At 42.7% G+C, this 17,430-nt stretch overlaps 2 protein-coding genes across 3 annotated transcripts; both read left to right on the top strand.

The window, feature by feature from the left end:
- The first annotated feature begins 305 nt into the window (after positions 1-305).
- Positions 306-10,112, top strand: parp142.2 (poly(ADP-ribose) polymerase family member 14-related sequence 2.2). Its single transcript, XM_084692109.1, has 14 exons — positions 306-504; positions 652-791; positions 1,350-2,861; positions 2,981-3,214; positions 3,534-3,758; positions 3,863-3,920; positions 4,015-4,155; positions 4,255-4,314; positions 4,412-4,588; positions 5,109-5,291; positions 5,463-6,125; positions 6,315-6,454; positions 7,188-7,368; positions 9,150-10,112. Exons 1-14 carry the CDS (start codon positions 306-308, stop codon positions 9,434-9,436), a joined length of 4,200 nt encoding a protein of 1,399 aa, XP_084548235.1. The 3' UTR covers positions 9,437-10,112.
- Positions 10,113-13,287: 3,175 nt separating this feature from the next.
- Positions 13,288-15,105, top strand: LOC146221937 (uncharacterized). Of its 2 annotated transcripts, XM_084692187.1 has the most exons (4): positions 13,288-13,318; positions 13,482-14,249; positions 14,380-14,401; positions 14,802-15,105. In XM_084692187.1, exons 1-4 carry the CDS (start codon positions 13,288-13,290, stop codon positions 15,103-15,105), a joined length of 1,125 nt encoding a protein of 374 aa, XP_084548313.1. The 2 variants fall into 2 exon arrangements, 1 of the variants encoding a protein (XP_084548313.1); XR_014746794.1 differs by lacking the exon at positions 13,288-13,318 and having other exon boundaries at positions 14,151-14,249; positions 14,380-14,424; positions 14,804-14,868.
- Positions 15,106-17,430: the final 2,325 nt, after the last annotated feature.

Raw genomic sequence — 17,430 nt, 5'->3', positions numbered from 1 at the left:
CTTTACATATTAACTATAGGTTTCCATGGTCACCTACAACCCAATATCAATGTTGTGGAACTTCATTCATTACCTTCTTAGAAATTAAGTGTATCTATCCTAAACAACCACACCCTGATACATGGCCTTTTTTTAGACTGTGTTACTGGAAGGAACGTCTGACAACACTGCCATACCTGCCTTCTAAAGGTGAAGGTGGTAAGGTAGTACAAATGAAAGTAAGTCGACATTATACATATGTACAGTCTGAGTCTCAGTTAAAACCTTGTGGAGGGCATGTTTAAAAGTTCCCAAAGTTGTTAGAAATGGCGGAGGGTTGTGGGCAAAACATAGAAGGTGAAGGGTACCAGCATGCCGTGTTTTTTGAAGCGGAACATCTAAAGAAAGAGGAAAAGAAGAAGATCCAGAATTTCTTTAGAATCAAGAGAAATGGAGGAGGGGAATGTGGAGAGGTGGAGAAGGTGGGAGAGAAGACCTACAGGATTGCCTTCCTGGAGAAAAAGGGTAAGGGGCTCTTCATTCTAATGACTTGGGAAACATGAAATCACTTTAGATGACTGACCAAGGGTAATAAGCTATACAGTACATTATCTATAGTTAACAACATGTATAACTGCCTACTTCATTTCCTGTCTTATTTTTGACCCCCAGTCCAGGAGAGAGTGTTGGAGAGAAGAGACCATGTGATCCCCCTGCCAGGTGGTGAGCTGTGTGTCTCAGTGAGAGACAGACGGTCTCCTGACTCCACAGATCCACATCAACCTCCACAGCTGCCCTCGGACGACCAACAGGTCAGTCACAATACCAAGGGACAGGCGTAAAACAAGTGTGTTTAATAAATATGGAAATTGAGGCAAATAAAATGAATGTATTATTCATAGCAAAAACTATCTGTGCTACCCTACAGAAGCAACACATGACAATTATCTTGGTGGTACGGTATGTTTGGAATCGGGCTAGTAATCATAAGGTTGCTTGTTTCCCGGCCGTGCCATATTACGTTGTGTCCTTGGGCAAGGCACTTCACCCTACTTGCCTCAGGGGAATGTCCCTGTACTTACTGTAAGTCGCTCTGGATAAGAGCGTCTGCTGAATGACTAAATGTAAATGTAATGTTGGCAAGCCGGTTTCTAATTGCTTACTGGAAGATTGGAAAAATACCACAAACAATGCTCAACCCCTGTTCTGCTTTAATTGTTCACTGTTATGTTTTGCTGTGTTGTAGTTTTGTGTTTGCCCACTAGATATCACCATGTTCCTCTTGTTTAGTTGCTATGCTGCTAGCCCGTCTGGTTGTCATTCATAGAATACAGATAGGACACGCATTCAAGCCCTCCTTTCTCTCTCAGACTCCATCTAGCAGGCAGAAGCTGGAGAAGGTGTTAAAAATGGACGAATACTTCCTCCAGTACCTCAGGGACTGTCCAAAGGCAAACAAGGCTCTGAACAAACAGCTCATCGCCCTCAAATCCTCCGTCCAGCTCTCCCCGGAGACAGAGCAGGCTGTGGTGAAGTGGGAGGATGCTGGGGCGGGGCCAGGTGCCAGGCCAACCTACTGCGAATGGATTCTGCAGGTGGAGCAGATTTTTGACAACATGAAGAATGTTTACTGTCCCCACTATGAGGTGGACCCAGCGAGGGTAAGGATCTTAAAGTCAAACATTGCTTCCCTGGAGACTGAGGATGTGAAGGTGTACTTGGAAGAAGATGATGTCGCTGTGATGGTGGGGAGGGATGTGAAGGAGAAGCTGAAGATGCTGGAGGAGAAGAACCAAACAAGGAAGGATTGCCCAGTGTCAGAGAGACAGTATTACTTGGTGAAGGAGGAGCTTGAGAAGGAACTGAGGATCCTCAGCCCCGGAGTGAAGATCTCCCAAAATGGGTTCAACAATCTCATCCTCGAGGGACCCAACCAGGAAGTTCAGCTGGGATTGACAAAACTACAAGAGCTTTTAAAAATGATAAAAGAAAAATGTGTTCAGCTTCCCAAGATTAAGTTAGACTTCATGAAGGCCAGTGGTTCTGTCTCCAGATTCCAGGCCCACTTTGAGCGAAGCCTGTGCTGCCCAGTTGTTATGGAGATTGGGTCGGACCTGATCCTGTCCAGCTTGTCATCCGACACACTGGAAAAAGCTGCAAATATCATTCTTAATGACTTGTGCTGGTTCACTGAGCCACTAGAGGGAGCTTTGGGCCTACCTCCAGCACTGGACAGGCTGAAGGAAGCCCTAAGTAAAGCCCAGGGTGAGGCCAATGTCACAGGACCCAGGGTGGTGGTCAATTACCAGCAGGGATCTGCTAGAGACCCCAGGACCAGAGTGCAGCTGGTGGGCTACAGTGAGGAGGTGGGGAGGCTCAAGAAGGTACTAGTGGACTACCAGCTCAACCAGGCTGAAGTCCATGAAAGCTTGCCTCTGCCTCTTCTAGAAATGGTTGACTCATTCAATAAAGTCAAAGACCTGATGGGTCTAAATCTAAACCCGGGTGTTCAACTAACATTGTCTCACTCCCCGGCTCCTTGCGTGCAGCTGTCTGGACCCCGGTGTCTTGTTCAGAAAGTCTTGCAGGACTTCAGTGCCATTCTGGGCCGCATGACCTGGAAAAAGGTGTTCCTGGATGGGCAAGGGGCTTCACTGTACTACTTTGGGGAAGGGAAGGGAAACCTGGAGCAGGTGGAGCGCGATTTTCAAGTCCTCATATGGCCCCAGCAGCACAGACAAAGTCAGTTAGAAGCAGCAATCAGTCAGGCTGGAATTGCAGCCAGTTCCACTAGGGGAAGCAGTCCTGATCAAGCTCACACAAGTTCCCCTCTCAGCCAAGCAGACTTGAAGGTTGTGTTGGGCAGTCTGGAAAAACAGCAGGTACAGCTTGTGGACCCCGTTATTTCCATGCATTTACTTGCCCTCTCCATTTAGGAAACCCAATATTTATTATTATCTTGATATTTTACACTACAACACTCTGTGCATGCCCTATACAGGTGGATGGTCTGGTTGCCCCAATGGTCAACACACAACTGCAATCCTGCGTGTTTGGCATCTGTTTGAATTCTCTATCAAGCGAATTCATGACAAACTTTGACCTAGCAGCACGAGGGCGGTGCCTCGCCCCAGGGGAGGTCTTGGAGGTGAAGCTGTCTTCACCCCTGAAAAGCAGCACGGTCTTCTTCATAGAGTGCCTGCCCTGGGACGCAGAACAGGGGCAGAGCGAGAAGGTATGCTCAAGCTTTGATGAGGATCCGTGGAAGAGGATGCGTGGAAAACTGGAGATAGACGATTCTCCTCCAACCAGTGAACAAAACTAAAAACCAAATGTCTTAAAACTACAGAACATAAATTGATGTTACGATGTTGTTGAAATAGTATAACTGTTAATTATGCAGTTTTATAGTTCTTAATAAAGGCATGTGCATATGAGTAATGCAAATGAATAACTGAAGATTCTTATTTTCTTGAATATTCAGAGAAGTGTCCTTTCAGAAAAGTGACACAATAACGTGGCTTTACCAGGTGGAAACTCTGTCCCCCATACAGGCACTGCGTAGTGGACTGGCCCTGGTTCTGGACATGTGCAGGCAGCAGGGCCTGAGTTCTGTGGCTCTGCCTGTGATCGGACCTGGGAGAGCTCTCAAGTTCCCTTCATGTGAGGCAGTACGTATTATGACAGAAGAGATTATAAAATTGGGGTGGTCAGGATCTACAGGATTAATCTCAACAATCCGCATCGTGATCAAGCCTGGGTACCCTGACTCTGATGAGGTGAGGTATCAGATTTTTTTTTCAAAATGTGTTAAAAATGCTAATACATTGTTTTAGTATGGTAGCAGTGTGCACTAGGGCATAAACTCTTACTTTGATTCCAGAATTTTCAGCATGTCTACACGGGACTCACATCCAAAATTGTGAACTGGAGAGGAAAAGGCAAGATTTCTTATTGATATATTGATCGATGAGTGACCCTGTGACACAGTTACTAGTCCATGAAAAAAGTATTGTTACTTTTTATCCTCAGCAGTCTTCCGCTCATTGACCTCTGACCTGGATACAATTACCCTGGAGGTCGGGGGTGTCCAAGTGCAGCTGGTATTTGGTGACATCACCAAAGAGACAACAGATGTAGTTGTGAACTCTACCAACTTTGTTGACCTACAGTCAGGTACTTAACCGACTATTGTGGTGTTAAAATGTTTGACAACTTATAAGCTCAGAGAGCAAATAAATCCGTTTTGACTTTACACTGTTTACCACCTCGCAGGCGTATGCAAGGACATCCTGACTGTGGCCGGACCTGAGGTGGAGACTGAACTGAGATCAGGTGATAAATCGTCTCTCTTCCTCCACAGCCTCCTACCTCTCACCAAGCTGGTCTGAGGTCAGTGAACTAAGACTGTTCTGATCCGTTCCTCCACCAGCCCATGTGACCAGAGGAAGGTTGTATGAGACCAAGCCTGGTCGATTTCCCTGCAAGTCCATTCTGCATGTGTACGGACAGAGCAACACCACTGTGATCCAAGGCCTGGTCAGTGACATCATGAAGACATGTGACCAGAAAGAATACCAGTCTGTAGCCATTCCTGCGATCTGTGCAGGTCAGTGTTCCTGCAGCCTGCAGATGATGCCAGACACCAGAGATGGTACCATATGTACAGCATCACACTTATTCATGTATTAACACTGTATTCAACCTCAAACCTCTGATGGTTCTACCTGCAAATAATATTATACATACAACAGAATGTTGTGATGTTTGGCATTGTTTGGGCAGAGTGCAAGCCCCTTAAGGTGAGTCAGGGGGCCGAGCGGTTAGGAAAAGACGGTTAGGTTAGGAAATCGGGCTAGTAATCAAAATGTTGCCGGATAGATTCCTGGCTGTGCAGAAATGACGTTGTGTCCTTGGGCAAGGCACTTCACCCTACTTGCCTCGGGGGAATGTCCCTGTACTTACTGTAAGTCGCTCTGGATAAGAGCGTCTGCTAAATGACTAAATGTAATGTACTGTAAATGTAAGGTTATCATTCGCTAGGAAAAGGTTATTTTCACAGAAGTAAACTGTATTGCTTTGGATAAGAGTCTGCTAAATTAATATACAGTATTACATCAAATATGTAGGTAAGGCGGGGCTAGACCCAAAGCTGGTGGCAGACAGCATTCTCCAGGGAGTCAAGGCGACGGCGTCCTCCACTCCTCTCCACCACCTCAAACTGGTTCGCCTCGTCCTCATCAAGATGGACGTTTTCCTGGCATTCAAAGGTTCCGCTGAGAAGCTCTTTCCCTCAGGGTTTCCCCAAACAAGTTAGTTAAAAAAACATGTGGAGTTCCATATTGATGTTTCAAAGAAGGTTGTGGAATTGTCTCATGTAGACATGTTGATTTCGAACACACCGTACAACGATAATACATTCTATAACAAAATAATAACTATTTTCTTATCTTGACTTATTGTTATTATTATTATCTTTACAGCTCTCCTGTCTCCGTCTTCCAATAGCCCAAGATCTCTTCAGCCCAATTCTCCATCCTCCACAGACCCAGACCTGAGCAGCCTTCTGCCCACAAGCAGCTCCCCAGACTCCCCATCTGAGTTCCTTGTGCTGGGCCTGTGTGACGAGGATGTGTCCAAGGCAGGTGCAGAGATCAAGAGGCTCTACCAGGACCAGTGCAGCCAACACAGCTTCACGAGGGAAGACCTAGATGGGCTCACTCAGGCTGAGCTAGACGAGCTGAGCAGGCAGGTGTCATCTCTGAACCTGACCATGAAGCTCCAGGGTGGGGGTCAGGGCCCAGGTCGGTCTACCCAGGAAGAGTTCACCCTGTACGGGCTGAGGGATGGAGTGAACAAGGTAGTGCAGCAGGTCCAGGGGTATGTTCACAGTTGTCTGCGCCGGAAGATGAGGGAGAAGGAGCGGGAGGAGGCGTACTCCCGTGTGACCTGGTGCATGATGGGAACCAGTGGTGACTGGGAGAGGGTCCCAAAGGAGGCCAACCTCCAGCTAGAGAAGCAGGAGGTGCAGGGTGGAGTGCTGGATGGGCTGGGGGTAAACTGGGTGGTGGATTTGAGGAAGATGGAGGCCACTGCCCAGAGTTCAGGCAGGGTGACCAAGCTGAAACGTCTGGAGAACTTTGAAGGTGAGTATACATGTACAACAGCTTCTATGGACTCCTAAAGCTCTTCTACTGTGATTTCCCAGTAGCCACAAAAATAACTAACCACCGTAACTACAAAACAAGACTGAGAGTTTTCAAAGACGGCAGAACCCCCCCCCCCCCCCCCTCCGTTTATATCTTATCAGGTGTATACTGTTCTGTCTCTCCCAGACTTCTGTCTCCCTCTGGAGTGGGACAGCATGGCTCTGGGAGAGTCCTTGAAGCTGGTAGAGCTGCCCACCTCCTCTCCAGAGTTCTGCAGGGTGAAAGAGGACTTCAGGAGGTCCGCCTCCAAGAAGACTGTGCTCAAGGTGAGGATGGAAGCAAAGATGTGGGTTTGGGTTAAACCTTTCCTGACGCTAATAGTGAGGTTGTTGACACTCGAAGGGACAGTGGTGGATCCTTGATATCTTACTTACAACAATGGATCAAATTATCAGAGCCTCACTGTGTTTGTAGTCTTTTATGACATTGTCTTTGTTTGTGGTTGAAATGGTCAGTTGATTTCAACTCTATCAACCTGATTACTCAATCAAGGCCTCATTTACTAACATTGCGACTGCAGCTTAATCTGCGCCTTTGTCCAACTGCAAATAGCGCAGTTTGTATTTTCGCATTTTGCGTGGTATTTATCAAACCAAATCCTCGTCGGGCAATCTGCGCCTTACTCCGCCCTTTAGTGCTAATTAGCGTGCCGTTAAAAACGGGAGAAATCGCCTGCATGTTACTGCCACCATGTGGGATTTGAGGAAAAGAAAAAGAAGGTTCAGCGAACAGGAGATAAAAATATTGGTTCACGAAGCTACAGCTAACAATAACATGTTACAAGGAAGAAACACACCGCTCCTCCCATCTCTTTGCGGCACACACCCACTTTCCCTTATCGCAGCAGCGGTAATGTGCGTTTTTACTCAAGCCTTTGAAAATACGGTTTTATGTCTTTAATCGCTATTTTACGCCTGAAATGGCCGCAATCCTGTCAGTAAACGAGGCCCTTAGTGTTACTCAATAGTACCTTACCTATGTCCATGTTTCCTCTTGTAGATTGAACGCGTTCAGAACGTCCACCTGCGGAAGGCCTACAAGGTGAAAAGAAAACAGATGGAGGATAAGAACAGGCTGCGCGGAGGCGCGGGCGAGAAGCTGCTGTACCACGGTACCTCACCTGAGGGAAGCCAGGCCATCCTGGAGACTGGCTTTAACAGGAGCTTTGCTGGTCAGAACGGTGGGTAGATGTAACCCTTCAATAACCACTCAAACCCCACACCACCTACAGTTGACTGTGCAAGCTCTTGTTTTGAATGTATATGTTTTATATATATATATATATATATATATATATATATATATATATATATATATATACAGTGAGTCCAATATGTATTTGATCCCTTGCTGATTTTGCCGGTTTGCCCACTAATAAAGACATGATCAGTCTATAAATTTATGATAATATGTATTCAAACATGGAGAGACAGAATATCAAAAAAAATATCCAGAAAATGAACCTAAGGAATATATATTAATTGATTTGTATTTCATTGAGGGAAATAAGTATTTGATCCCTTAGTATTCATTAGGAGTTCTGGCTTTTACAGACCAGGTAGACACTCCCAATCGACTTGTTACCTGAACTGAAGCCACCTGTTCTCACTAATCACTCGTGTGAAAAACACCTGTTCACAGAATCAGACAATCAGACAGATTCCAAACTGTTCACCATGGGGAAGACCAAAGAGCTGTCTCAGGACCTCAGAGTCAGGATTGTTGATCTCCACAAAGCTGGAATGGGGTACAAAAAGATTAGCAAGGTGTTGGATTTGAAGGTAACAACCATTGGTGCAATTGTAAGAAAATTTAAAAAGCATAACATGATCATCAACAGACCTCGGTCCGGTGCTCCTAAGAAGATTCCACCTCGTGGGGTAGCAATGATTCTGAGAACGGTCAAAAATCATCCTGCAACCACTCGGCAGGAGTTGGCAAATGACCTGAAGGCAGCTGGGACCACAGTTTGCAAGGAAACAATAGGCAACACTTTGCGCAGCAATGGGTTAACATCCCGCAGTGCCCGAAAGGTACCCCTTCTCAAAAAGGCACATGTGGACGCGCGCCTTAAGTACGCCAATGATCACCTGAAAGATGAACCAAGTTATTGGGAGAAAGTTATGTGGTCGGACGAGACCAAAATTGAGCTTTTTGGCCTCAATTCTACCCGTCATGTGTGGAGGAAAAAAAATGCTGCTTATGACCCCAAGAACACTGTGCCCACCGTCAAGCATGGAGGTGGAAGCATAATGTTTTGGGGGTGTTTCTCCGCCAAGGGTACAGGGCCACTTCACCGCATCACTGGGAAGATGGATGGAGCCATGTACCGTACAATCCTGAAGGACAACCTCCTCCCCTCTGCCAGGAAGCTGAAAATTGGCCGTGGTTGGGTCTTCCAACATGATAATGACCCGAAGCACACAGCAAAGGCAACAAAGGATTGGCTCAAGAAACATCACATCAAGGTCATGGAATGGCCCAGCCAGTCACCGGACCTCAATCCGATCGAAAATCTATGGAGGGAGCTGAAGGTCAGAGTGGCCAGGCGACAGCCCACCAACCTTCATGATTTAGAGAGGATCTGCAAAGAAGAGTGGGCCAAAATTCCACCTGGTGTGTGTGCTAAACTTGTGGTTAACTACAAAAAACGTCTCACTGCTGTGCTTGCAAACAAAGGCTTTGCCACTAAGTATTGAGTGTGTTTGGCCAGAGGGATCAAATACTTATTTCCCTCAATGATATACAAATTAATTAAAATATATTCTTTAAAGTTATTTTCTGGAATTTCTTTTTGATATTTTGTCTCTCCATGTTTGAATACATATTATCATAAATTTATAGACTGATCATGTCTTTATTAGTGGGCAAACCGGCAAAATCAGCAAGGGATCAAATACATATTGGACTCACTGTATATATATATATATATTCATTTACCACTTTCCATCTCTCGCTCAGCCACTTCTTTTGGTAAAGGGACATACTTTGCTGTGAAGGCCAGCCGGTCCGCTCACCCCACCTACTCACGGCCAGACCAGGACGGCAACCAGCTGATGTTTGTGGCCAGGGTCCTGACAGGACAGTACACGCTAGGCAAGGCGGACATGAATATCCCCCCGCCCCGCTCCCCCCAGCTGCCCAACGACCGCTACGACAGCCTGGTAGACGACAAACAGAGCCCCACCATGTTTATCGTCTTTCACGATGACCATGCCTACCCCGAATACCTTATTACCTTTAAATGAGGTTGTAGTTTGTAGTGCAATACTGCAGTAGTAGCCAGGAAAGCCACTTGTATGAGACTAGTAGTACTGTAGATAATATTATGGGTTGTAATGACAGATTTACTATAGCCTATTAAAATAGACTATTTTTGCATTCTGTTCTGATTAAATCAGTCTTCTGACCTTCATGCCTCAAAAAGGAGAGAGTCTGATAGTAGCCTGCAACTGTGTGTCTGAACTGGTCAGTGCACTTTACTCTCTTTTCAATCAGCTGGATGTCTAACACTTACAAACCCAGAACATGAACATAAAGTCAGACCCCTTTATTTGAATGGAGGCACTAAATGGACAACAATGGCACTATGCATTTCTGATACTTGATTTTCTGCTGTATTTGCTATGTGTAAGTCACTTTGGAAGAAATCATAATAAATGTAATATAAATTCAACAAGGAAAAATGAAAGTTACTGGTTTATGTTCACTTACAGACAGGAAAGTGCACAGTGAACACAACTGAATTAGGAGTGAACCAAGCAAAGTGAGAACTTGAACCAAAGTACATTGCAACAATGTAATTGCATGAAGTGAAATGTTAGTCAAACAAGCTGTCATTGGCTTTATTCCTTTAGGTGACTTGGGGTCACCTATGGGTGACTGAGGGCTGGGATTTAACAGCTCTGCACCAGGAGGAAGAGGGTATGCAGGGTTGAAAGCTGCTGGGGGGGGGGGGTATGCTCTTTTGTAAAGCTCTCTCTTGGAAGTCGCTTTGGATAAAAGCGTCTGCTAAATGCATAAATGTAAGGTAAATGTAATGCTATTAGTCAAGTTTTACTATACTTTCCTTCATTGAAAACTAGAGCTTTGACTTACATGAATCATTTTAATGGTTTAGTGTCTGCACTATAAACCTGACAAGATTAAGACACACCCTAAGTGTGTGTATGTGGTTTATTTTCCTCCACATAAAAATGTTTGAAAAGGAAACATTCGTCATTTCTAATTTTGGATTGTTTACTTTTAAATAAAAAACAGTATTCACAACTTCTCACAAAATCTCTCTCTCTGTCTCTCTCTCTCTCTCTCTCTGTCTATCTCTCTCTCTCTCTTTGATTGTCACTCTTATCTCTCTGTCTCCCGGTCTAACCCAGTTGATTACTGTCTAAGTGATAAATACAGTAATAGAACAGATTAATGTCAAAGTTGTTTCATCTTCCACAATAAAGAGATCTACATGCTCAAAAGTTCAAAACTGCCAGTATAGTGGAGTGTGGAAAGAGGAGAAAGAAGTTGCAGAACATTTAATTGCTTCATAGAGGCATCGACAGGAAGTGTGCTTATATGGAAGCCAATCGTGACCAAAATTCAAATGAAAATGCATTTCCAAAAATGCATTTTCATTTTAAGAATGTGGCTGCATTATTTGACTCATAAATGAAATTACTCATTTCAAATTAGTAATCAATCATCCTATTTGCATTTTAATTTTCTTCTTTAAGACTGGTCATTCTTTCACTTAATTAAAAGCATTGAAAGCTATTTATTAAATGGTTTAAAAATAAAGTAAATAGCGGAGCTGTTCGGCATATGCCACCGCCCCGTACCAAACAAGATGGGTAGCTCGGTCAGCAGTGAGCTGAAGAAGAGCGGCTACTGACGTCACTCTGCTGCGCCGCTCAGAACGCATTTTCAAATTGTGGGCAGTTCTTTGTAGCCTGGTCCTAACCAGACCCTTGTACATTTCATTTGTACAGAGGGCCTGGGATCGCTCTATTGACAAGCGTTAACTTCCTTGAAGGCGGGTCCTCTGTTGAAGTTTAAAACTATTGGATCTGCCCAGAGTCACTCTGATCTGCCATAACTAATCGCAAGCGTTCGCCTTAGCCAACTCCTTCACCACTACTGTAATGGATCTAGCTGCCGTAGCTGGAAAATCAAACTTTTCCCGAACCCCGTGGGGAGGGCCACAACATCATGGCCATCAACAAAACTCAGCAAGGAATGTTCTTGCTCCGGCTTTAACTTATGGATATTCGGCAGCATTGCCACAACCACAGAATAACGCATATAACGCAAAATAATGCATTTTCATTTGAATTTTGGTCACGATTTGCTTCCATATGCTAAAGGTTTGTAGCCTGGCTGCCAGCCCAACTTATCCCCAACCACAACAATTTTGGTTGGGAAGTTGGGTCTGAAGGGGCTCGATTGTGGAAAAACTATATCCGAACAGGAGCTGTTCGGACCAATTAAATTGTCAGGGCGGGCTTTATACGATGATGGACATATTATCAACAGTAACGTAATCAACAACGTCACGAAAGAGCGCTTGGGTTGAATTCGTTTTCAACAAACAACATATTATGTTGCTCTGATTGGTTGTAGGTCTATCCAATTGAGCGAAGAGGCATTTGTTTTACGAGTTCGGCTGGAACACGCCCCATACTCAGAGCCCAACGGAGAGTTTTCAGACTCATATTCTGAATAGAATTATGAGTATGACAACGTCAGGCTACAAGGTTTGGTGTCTGAGCTGGAACTGTAGGCATGTGCTGGAACTGTAGGCATGTGGTGAGCTTGATGAGATGATAAGGCTCAAAACTCTAACCACTTGCTGGTATAACTGAGAGTCGTCTAGATCTGAGAGGTGACGTTTAACTTTGATCATTTGAGTGGGTACAGATCTGCAAAAGCATTCCTGTCAACATTTATAGAGATGTCAGTTACTTTTAATAATGTGGTAAACATTTTTCTTTAAACAAGATTTGCTTTATTATTCATACTATTTTCGAAAAGGTGAACACATTGATTTTCATAATATTGAGACACAAATTTGTACAGAAAATGGGGAGCTGTGCATGTAAACAAAGTTCAAGTAAGTTGCTTATTACCTTGAATTAGAATTTACTACACTGCTGTTTTACTCTACAGGAAATGTAATACGTAAGATATGCATGCATCACAAAACCAAATATATGCAAATGTTGTGTCACTGTACTATCACTTATGATGTTTATTGTCTGTGTTCCCGTGTAAAGCCAGCAACGATCCTACAGAACCACTGACCAAACAGTGTGGTCAGTGGTTGTGGTTTGAAACTGTTCTTAAGACTGAGAAAGAGAGGGTGTACTGAGAAGTATTGCTTCCTTTGAGGTTCGTGGAAAGCAGAAGTCTTATTAGTTTATAATGATTCAACATACTTGAAATTTATAATGAATTCTCATTCTCTTCAAGCTGCAAATAGAATCACATCCTGACACAACGTTAAAGTTGTTTGAGAAATATTTAAAAGTTGAAACATAAAATAGTGTGTTGTATTTCTATGCTGATTCTCTGTCTCTCTTTGATTGTCACTCTTATCTCTCTGTCTCCCGGTCTAACCCTGTTGTCTACTGTCTAAGTGATAAATACAGTAATAGAACAGATTAATGTCAAAGTTGTTTCATCTTCCACAATAAAGAGATCTACATGCTCAAAAGTTCAAAACTGCCAGTATAGTGGAGTGTGGAAAGAGGAGAAAGAAGTTGCAGAACATTTAATTGCTTCATAGAGGCATCGACAGGAAGTGTGCTCAAGGTTTGGTGTCTGAGCTGGAACTGTAGGCATGTGGTGACCTTGATTAGGCTCAAAACTCTAACCACTTGCTGGTATAACTGAGAGTCGTCTAGATCTGAGAGGTGACGTTTAACTTTGATCATTTGAGTGGGTACAGATCTGCAAAAGCATTCCTGTCAACATTTATAGAGATGTCAGTTACTTTTAATAATGTGGTAAACATTTTTCTTTAAAAAAGATTTGCATTATTATTCATACTATTTTCGAAAAGGTGAACACATTGATTTTCATAATATCGAGACATAAACTTGTACAGAAAATGGGGAGCTGTGCATGTAAACAAAGTTCATGTAAGTTGCTTATTACCTTGAATTAGAATTTACTACACTGCTGTTTTACTCTACAGGAAATGTAATATGTAAGATATGCATGCATCACGAAACCAAATATATGCAAATGTTGTGTCACTGTACTATCACTTATGATGTTTATTGTCTGTGTTCCCGTGTAAAGCCAGCAACGATCCTACAGAGTTGAATATTCTGCTCATAGGAAGTCATTCTGCAGGAAAGAATACTGTTGGAAACATAATCCTTGGAAGAAAGACTTTTCCTTCTCGGCAATCCAATTATAGAACTTGTGTTAAAAAAGTGGGTGACGTAAATGACTGTCTGATTACTATTGTCCGTACACCTGGATGGTACAACCTTGAAAATAGTGAAAAGAAGACAAAAGATCAGATTAAAGAATCGTTGTTTGAAAATGGAACGGATGCTTTTCTTCTAGTCATAGACTTGAAGTCGAAGCCATTTGACGGAAGTGAGCAGAAAATGCTGGAAAGTTTACTGACAGCCAGAGTCTGGAATCATACCGTGGTGCTGTTCACTAATGAGGAGGCAGTGGATAAGACAGGCCGTACAATTAAGGAATACATCGATTCTTTTAATGAGCTGATTCAGAAATGTGGAGGGAGGTATGTTGTTCTCAAGAGTGGAGAGGAGTCTTCTGATTACGATCAGGGCAAAATGATAACAGATGTTGTAAAGAGCATGAAGAAAAAAAACAACAATCAAAGGTATCTGAAGGAAACTCTCCCCAAAGTACAGACAAAAACACCTGCAGATGAGGAAACAGAGGTTACAGGGGAAAAACGGGTGGAAACGTTGAACAGAAAAATACATGGGGAAAAGAAAAGAAAACCAACAGTGCAAATGCCGACAAAAGGAACTGACTCACCAAATGGAACACAGCAGTTAATTGAAATGAACACAGTTTCTGAATGTAAGTATATAGACAAAGAATCCTTGATTTTTAAACATTCTCATCAGGTGAACATCTAAATGTTAAAAACGATATCAATTAAAACAAATATTACATACAAGTTGATAACTTTTTTCATTTTTTTTCACAGTAGCCCAAGGCCCAGTTACCCAGGATAAGTGCACAAAAAAAACAAGTATGTCATGTCTTCATACTGCCTAGTTTGTTTTCTATACATATTATATTTGTATTACATTTTTAGTCATTTAGCAGACGCTCTTGTGCAGAGTGACTTACATTAAGTACAGGGACATTCCTCCCGAGGCAAGTAGGGTGCAGTGCTTTGCCCAGGGACACATCATTTTCACGGCCAGGAATTGAACTGGCCACCTTCTGATTTGTAGTTCAATTCCCTAATCGCTCAGCCATCTGAACCCCATAATCATTATTATTATGATCTAATAATAATAATAATGTTTAAACTAGAAAATGTGTGGTTAATTTGCACTTTATACTGATAAACTTTGACATGTTTGAATAATGTTTGAAACAAGTCTATCTTTCTATCACACCAGGGGGCCATGACATTGATGAGAATGAATGGACCACTAGTCTTTGTCAAATCCTGGATGAACTCCTTGAAGACGATATCAAAAAATTCAAGTTACATTTACAAACTGGACATAAGGACAAGAAAAGGGTCCCAGCTGGAGCACTTGAAAAAGCTGACAAGGTGACGCTGGTGCAGCTTTTACTAAAATACTTTGGAGCAAACGACTCTGTCACAAAGACGAGAGACGCCCTGAAGTTCTTACCCCGCAACGACCTGAAGAAGTCGCTCATGCCCTTTCTGAGCAAACTCGGAGAAACATGGTGATGGACTTAAGTAATGAAAGTCATTCTAATGAACCATTCTCAGGACTGCATGATGGACTGCATTATCTTCATAAATACCAACTTACATTAATACGATACGTATTACATACTTATATACGATTACATTTAAACAATGTTATTGAGCAATCATTACAAACTTTTTTTGTGTTGCTGTTTTATAAAGTTGTTTTCATCATTTGCATGTGTTCATTCTACTTTCTTGTTACTGCTTGCACAGTGGCCATGTACACAATTTATACTTTTTTTCATGTCAGAAAAGTTGAAGATGTAACCTTTTATTCTGTATAAAATGATACTGTGTTTAGCCTTGTGTTTAGAGAGACCACCCCCAAATGAACTGTGGGCAAGATTCAGACTTAGGTAAACATACAATACATTTATCTTGGGGCTGAAGACTAAGAAGAGGTGGGGGTTTGTTTGTTTAAAGGAGATACAATTTGCCAGAGCTAGAAGGGAGACTGAGGTCTGGTGACCATTAGCTGGTCACCTAGTGGGAGTAGGGTTGATGTTGTAAATGTCCACTGCAAGGAACGCACACTTGAGTCTTTGCAAGGGAGCCAATGAAAGGAGAGCCATGTGACAGTTGCATGCCTGTGTATGACCCAATGATTGTGGAGAGCGGTTTCGTTTAAATGGTTAGCTAGCACAACATGCAAGCAGACAACTTTGTGACCACCATCTTTGACTCAGTGTGGGTCGGGGGCCAGCAATAAAGCTTTTTGAACATCTTCACCGATTGACTGTGTAGTACTTAATAAAGATTAATATTTCTGACATCACATCACTTTTTTTCTAGTATACATGGACCTATAAGCTTATCATGTTTCCACTGTCTGACTAGTGTCAGTGTTCCAATTTGATGGGCAGGATGTCTGTAGACACAGCACAAGAGACATGCAGGGTTTTTAACACTAGAGGGCAGTCTAGAATATTGCTTTTTTTAAATTGTATAATCACTTGCATGTGACAAAAAAAATAATTGTGTTGACAATGCTCCACCTGCTTTCTCGTTCTCAAGTGTGAAAATGAAAGTCAAAACAAGGACATTGCCTAAACTTGTTTCAGATGACCAGACTTGTTAGAAATGGCAGAGCGTTGTAGGCAAAACGTTACAGATAATTGGTACCAGCATGCTGTGTTTTTTTAGGTGAAACATCTGACTAACACAGACAAGGAGCGGATCAAGAGATACTTTAATATCAGGAGAAATGGAGGAGGGGAATGTGGAGAAGTGGAGGAGGTGGGAGAGAAGACCTACAGGATTGCCTTCCTGGAGAAAAAGGGTGAAGGACTCATTCACATTTAGTCATTTAGCAGACGCTCTTATCCAGAGCGACTTACAGTAAGTACAGGGACATTCCCCCCGAGGCAAGTAGGGTGAAGTGCCTTGGCCAAGGACACAACCATTTTTATTTTATTTTTTACTTGTCTTCTGTCATCCAATCATGGACCTAATTTAATTATGGGCAAAGCTGCTGGGGTACCTATTTTTTTCATTATTATTATTATTATTAAACCGGTTTTATCCTCTATACACATGTCGGAGCAGGAGTCAAAACATTGTGACTTTAGAAGTGAACATAGCTGAAAATGACAACACAAGTCTTGACGTGTGCATGTTACATGCAGTTGAAAGAGTTACTGGACATGAAAAATTGTCTGGAAAAAAGTTACAATCCTTAGCATTGATATGAATCATTTCATAGAGAAAAATATGAATTAAAAAAAAAAAGTGTATTTAGATGAGTTATGGCAGAAAGAATATGGTGACATGATTATAATAAAAAATGCAGAAATTAAGAAACCTCAAAATATAGTAGCAAATGAGGAGTCTGTGCAGGGGAACATCCGGGTATTCTGCTGAGTGTGCCCACCAACTACTGGAGGTCAAATGGACCTTATTAACCTCCCGGTCAATGAAAACAGGTTCATTACTTTGAGCCAACATCAGCAGATGAGAACCAGTGCTTTTCTGACACCTGCTCACTCATTTCAGAGATGGAAACAATTTATAATTGTCATTTTTTTCCATGACTATTTTCCGTCGTCCGTCGTTGACTGCATTGTTTTGAATTTTCAGTGAACGCTCAGCTGTTTAAGATGGAAGGAATAAAGGAGAGATTGGCAGAGCAAGTTATAACATATCCACACCTTTATAATGCCTCTCAAAATTAGCTACAGCCATTTTCTCCAATCGATCACTTAGGCTACAAAGCGTAAACAATGTAACCATAGCTATGTGTTTGCCAAAGTATAAATTCAGCAGCCTGAGCGACACTTTTTTTTTCGTCGGCGACCATTTCAA

The sequence above is a fragment of the Hypomesus nipponensis genome, chromosome 25, assembly GCF_054491055.1.
Source record: "Hypomesus nipponensis isolate SF chromosome 25, ASM5449105v1, whole genome shotgun sequence".
Taxonomy (NCBI): Eukaryota; Metazoa; Chordata; class Actinopteri; order Osmeriformes; family Osmeridae; genus Hypomesus; species Hypomesus nipponensis.
This window is presented reverse-complemented; position numbering and strand designations above follow the sequence as displayed.

Excerpts from the sequence above, each read along its gene's own strand:
- LOC146221937 (XM_084692187.1), top strand. The coding sequence starts at position 13,288 with ATGGGGAGCTGTGCATGTAAACAAAGTTCAT. Across the intron at positions 13,319-13,481 it reads TGCATGTAAACAAAGTTCAT|CCAGCAACGATCCTACAGAG; the intron begins GTAAGTTGCTTA and ends TCCCGTGTAAAG. Across the intron at positions 14,402-14,801 it reads GCCCAAGGCCCAGTTACCCA|AGGGGGCCATGACATTGATG; the intron begins GGATAAGTGCAC and ends TTCTATCACACC.
- parp142.2 (XM_084692109.1), top strand. The coding sequence starts at position 306 with ATGGCGGAGGGTTGTGGGCAAAACATAGAAGGTGAAGGGTACCAGCAT. Across the intron at positions 3,215-3,533 it reads AACAGGGGCAGAGCGAGAAG|GCACTGCGTAGTGGACTGGC; the intron begins GTATGCTCAAGC and ends TCCCCCATACAG. Across the intron at positions 5,292-5,462 it reads CTCAGGGTTTCCCCAAACAA|CTCTCCTGTCTCCGTCTTCC; the intron begins GTTAGTTAAAAA and ends TTATCTTTACAG.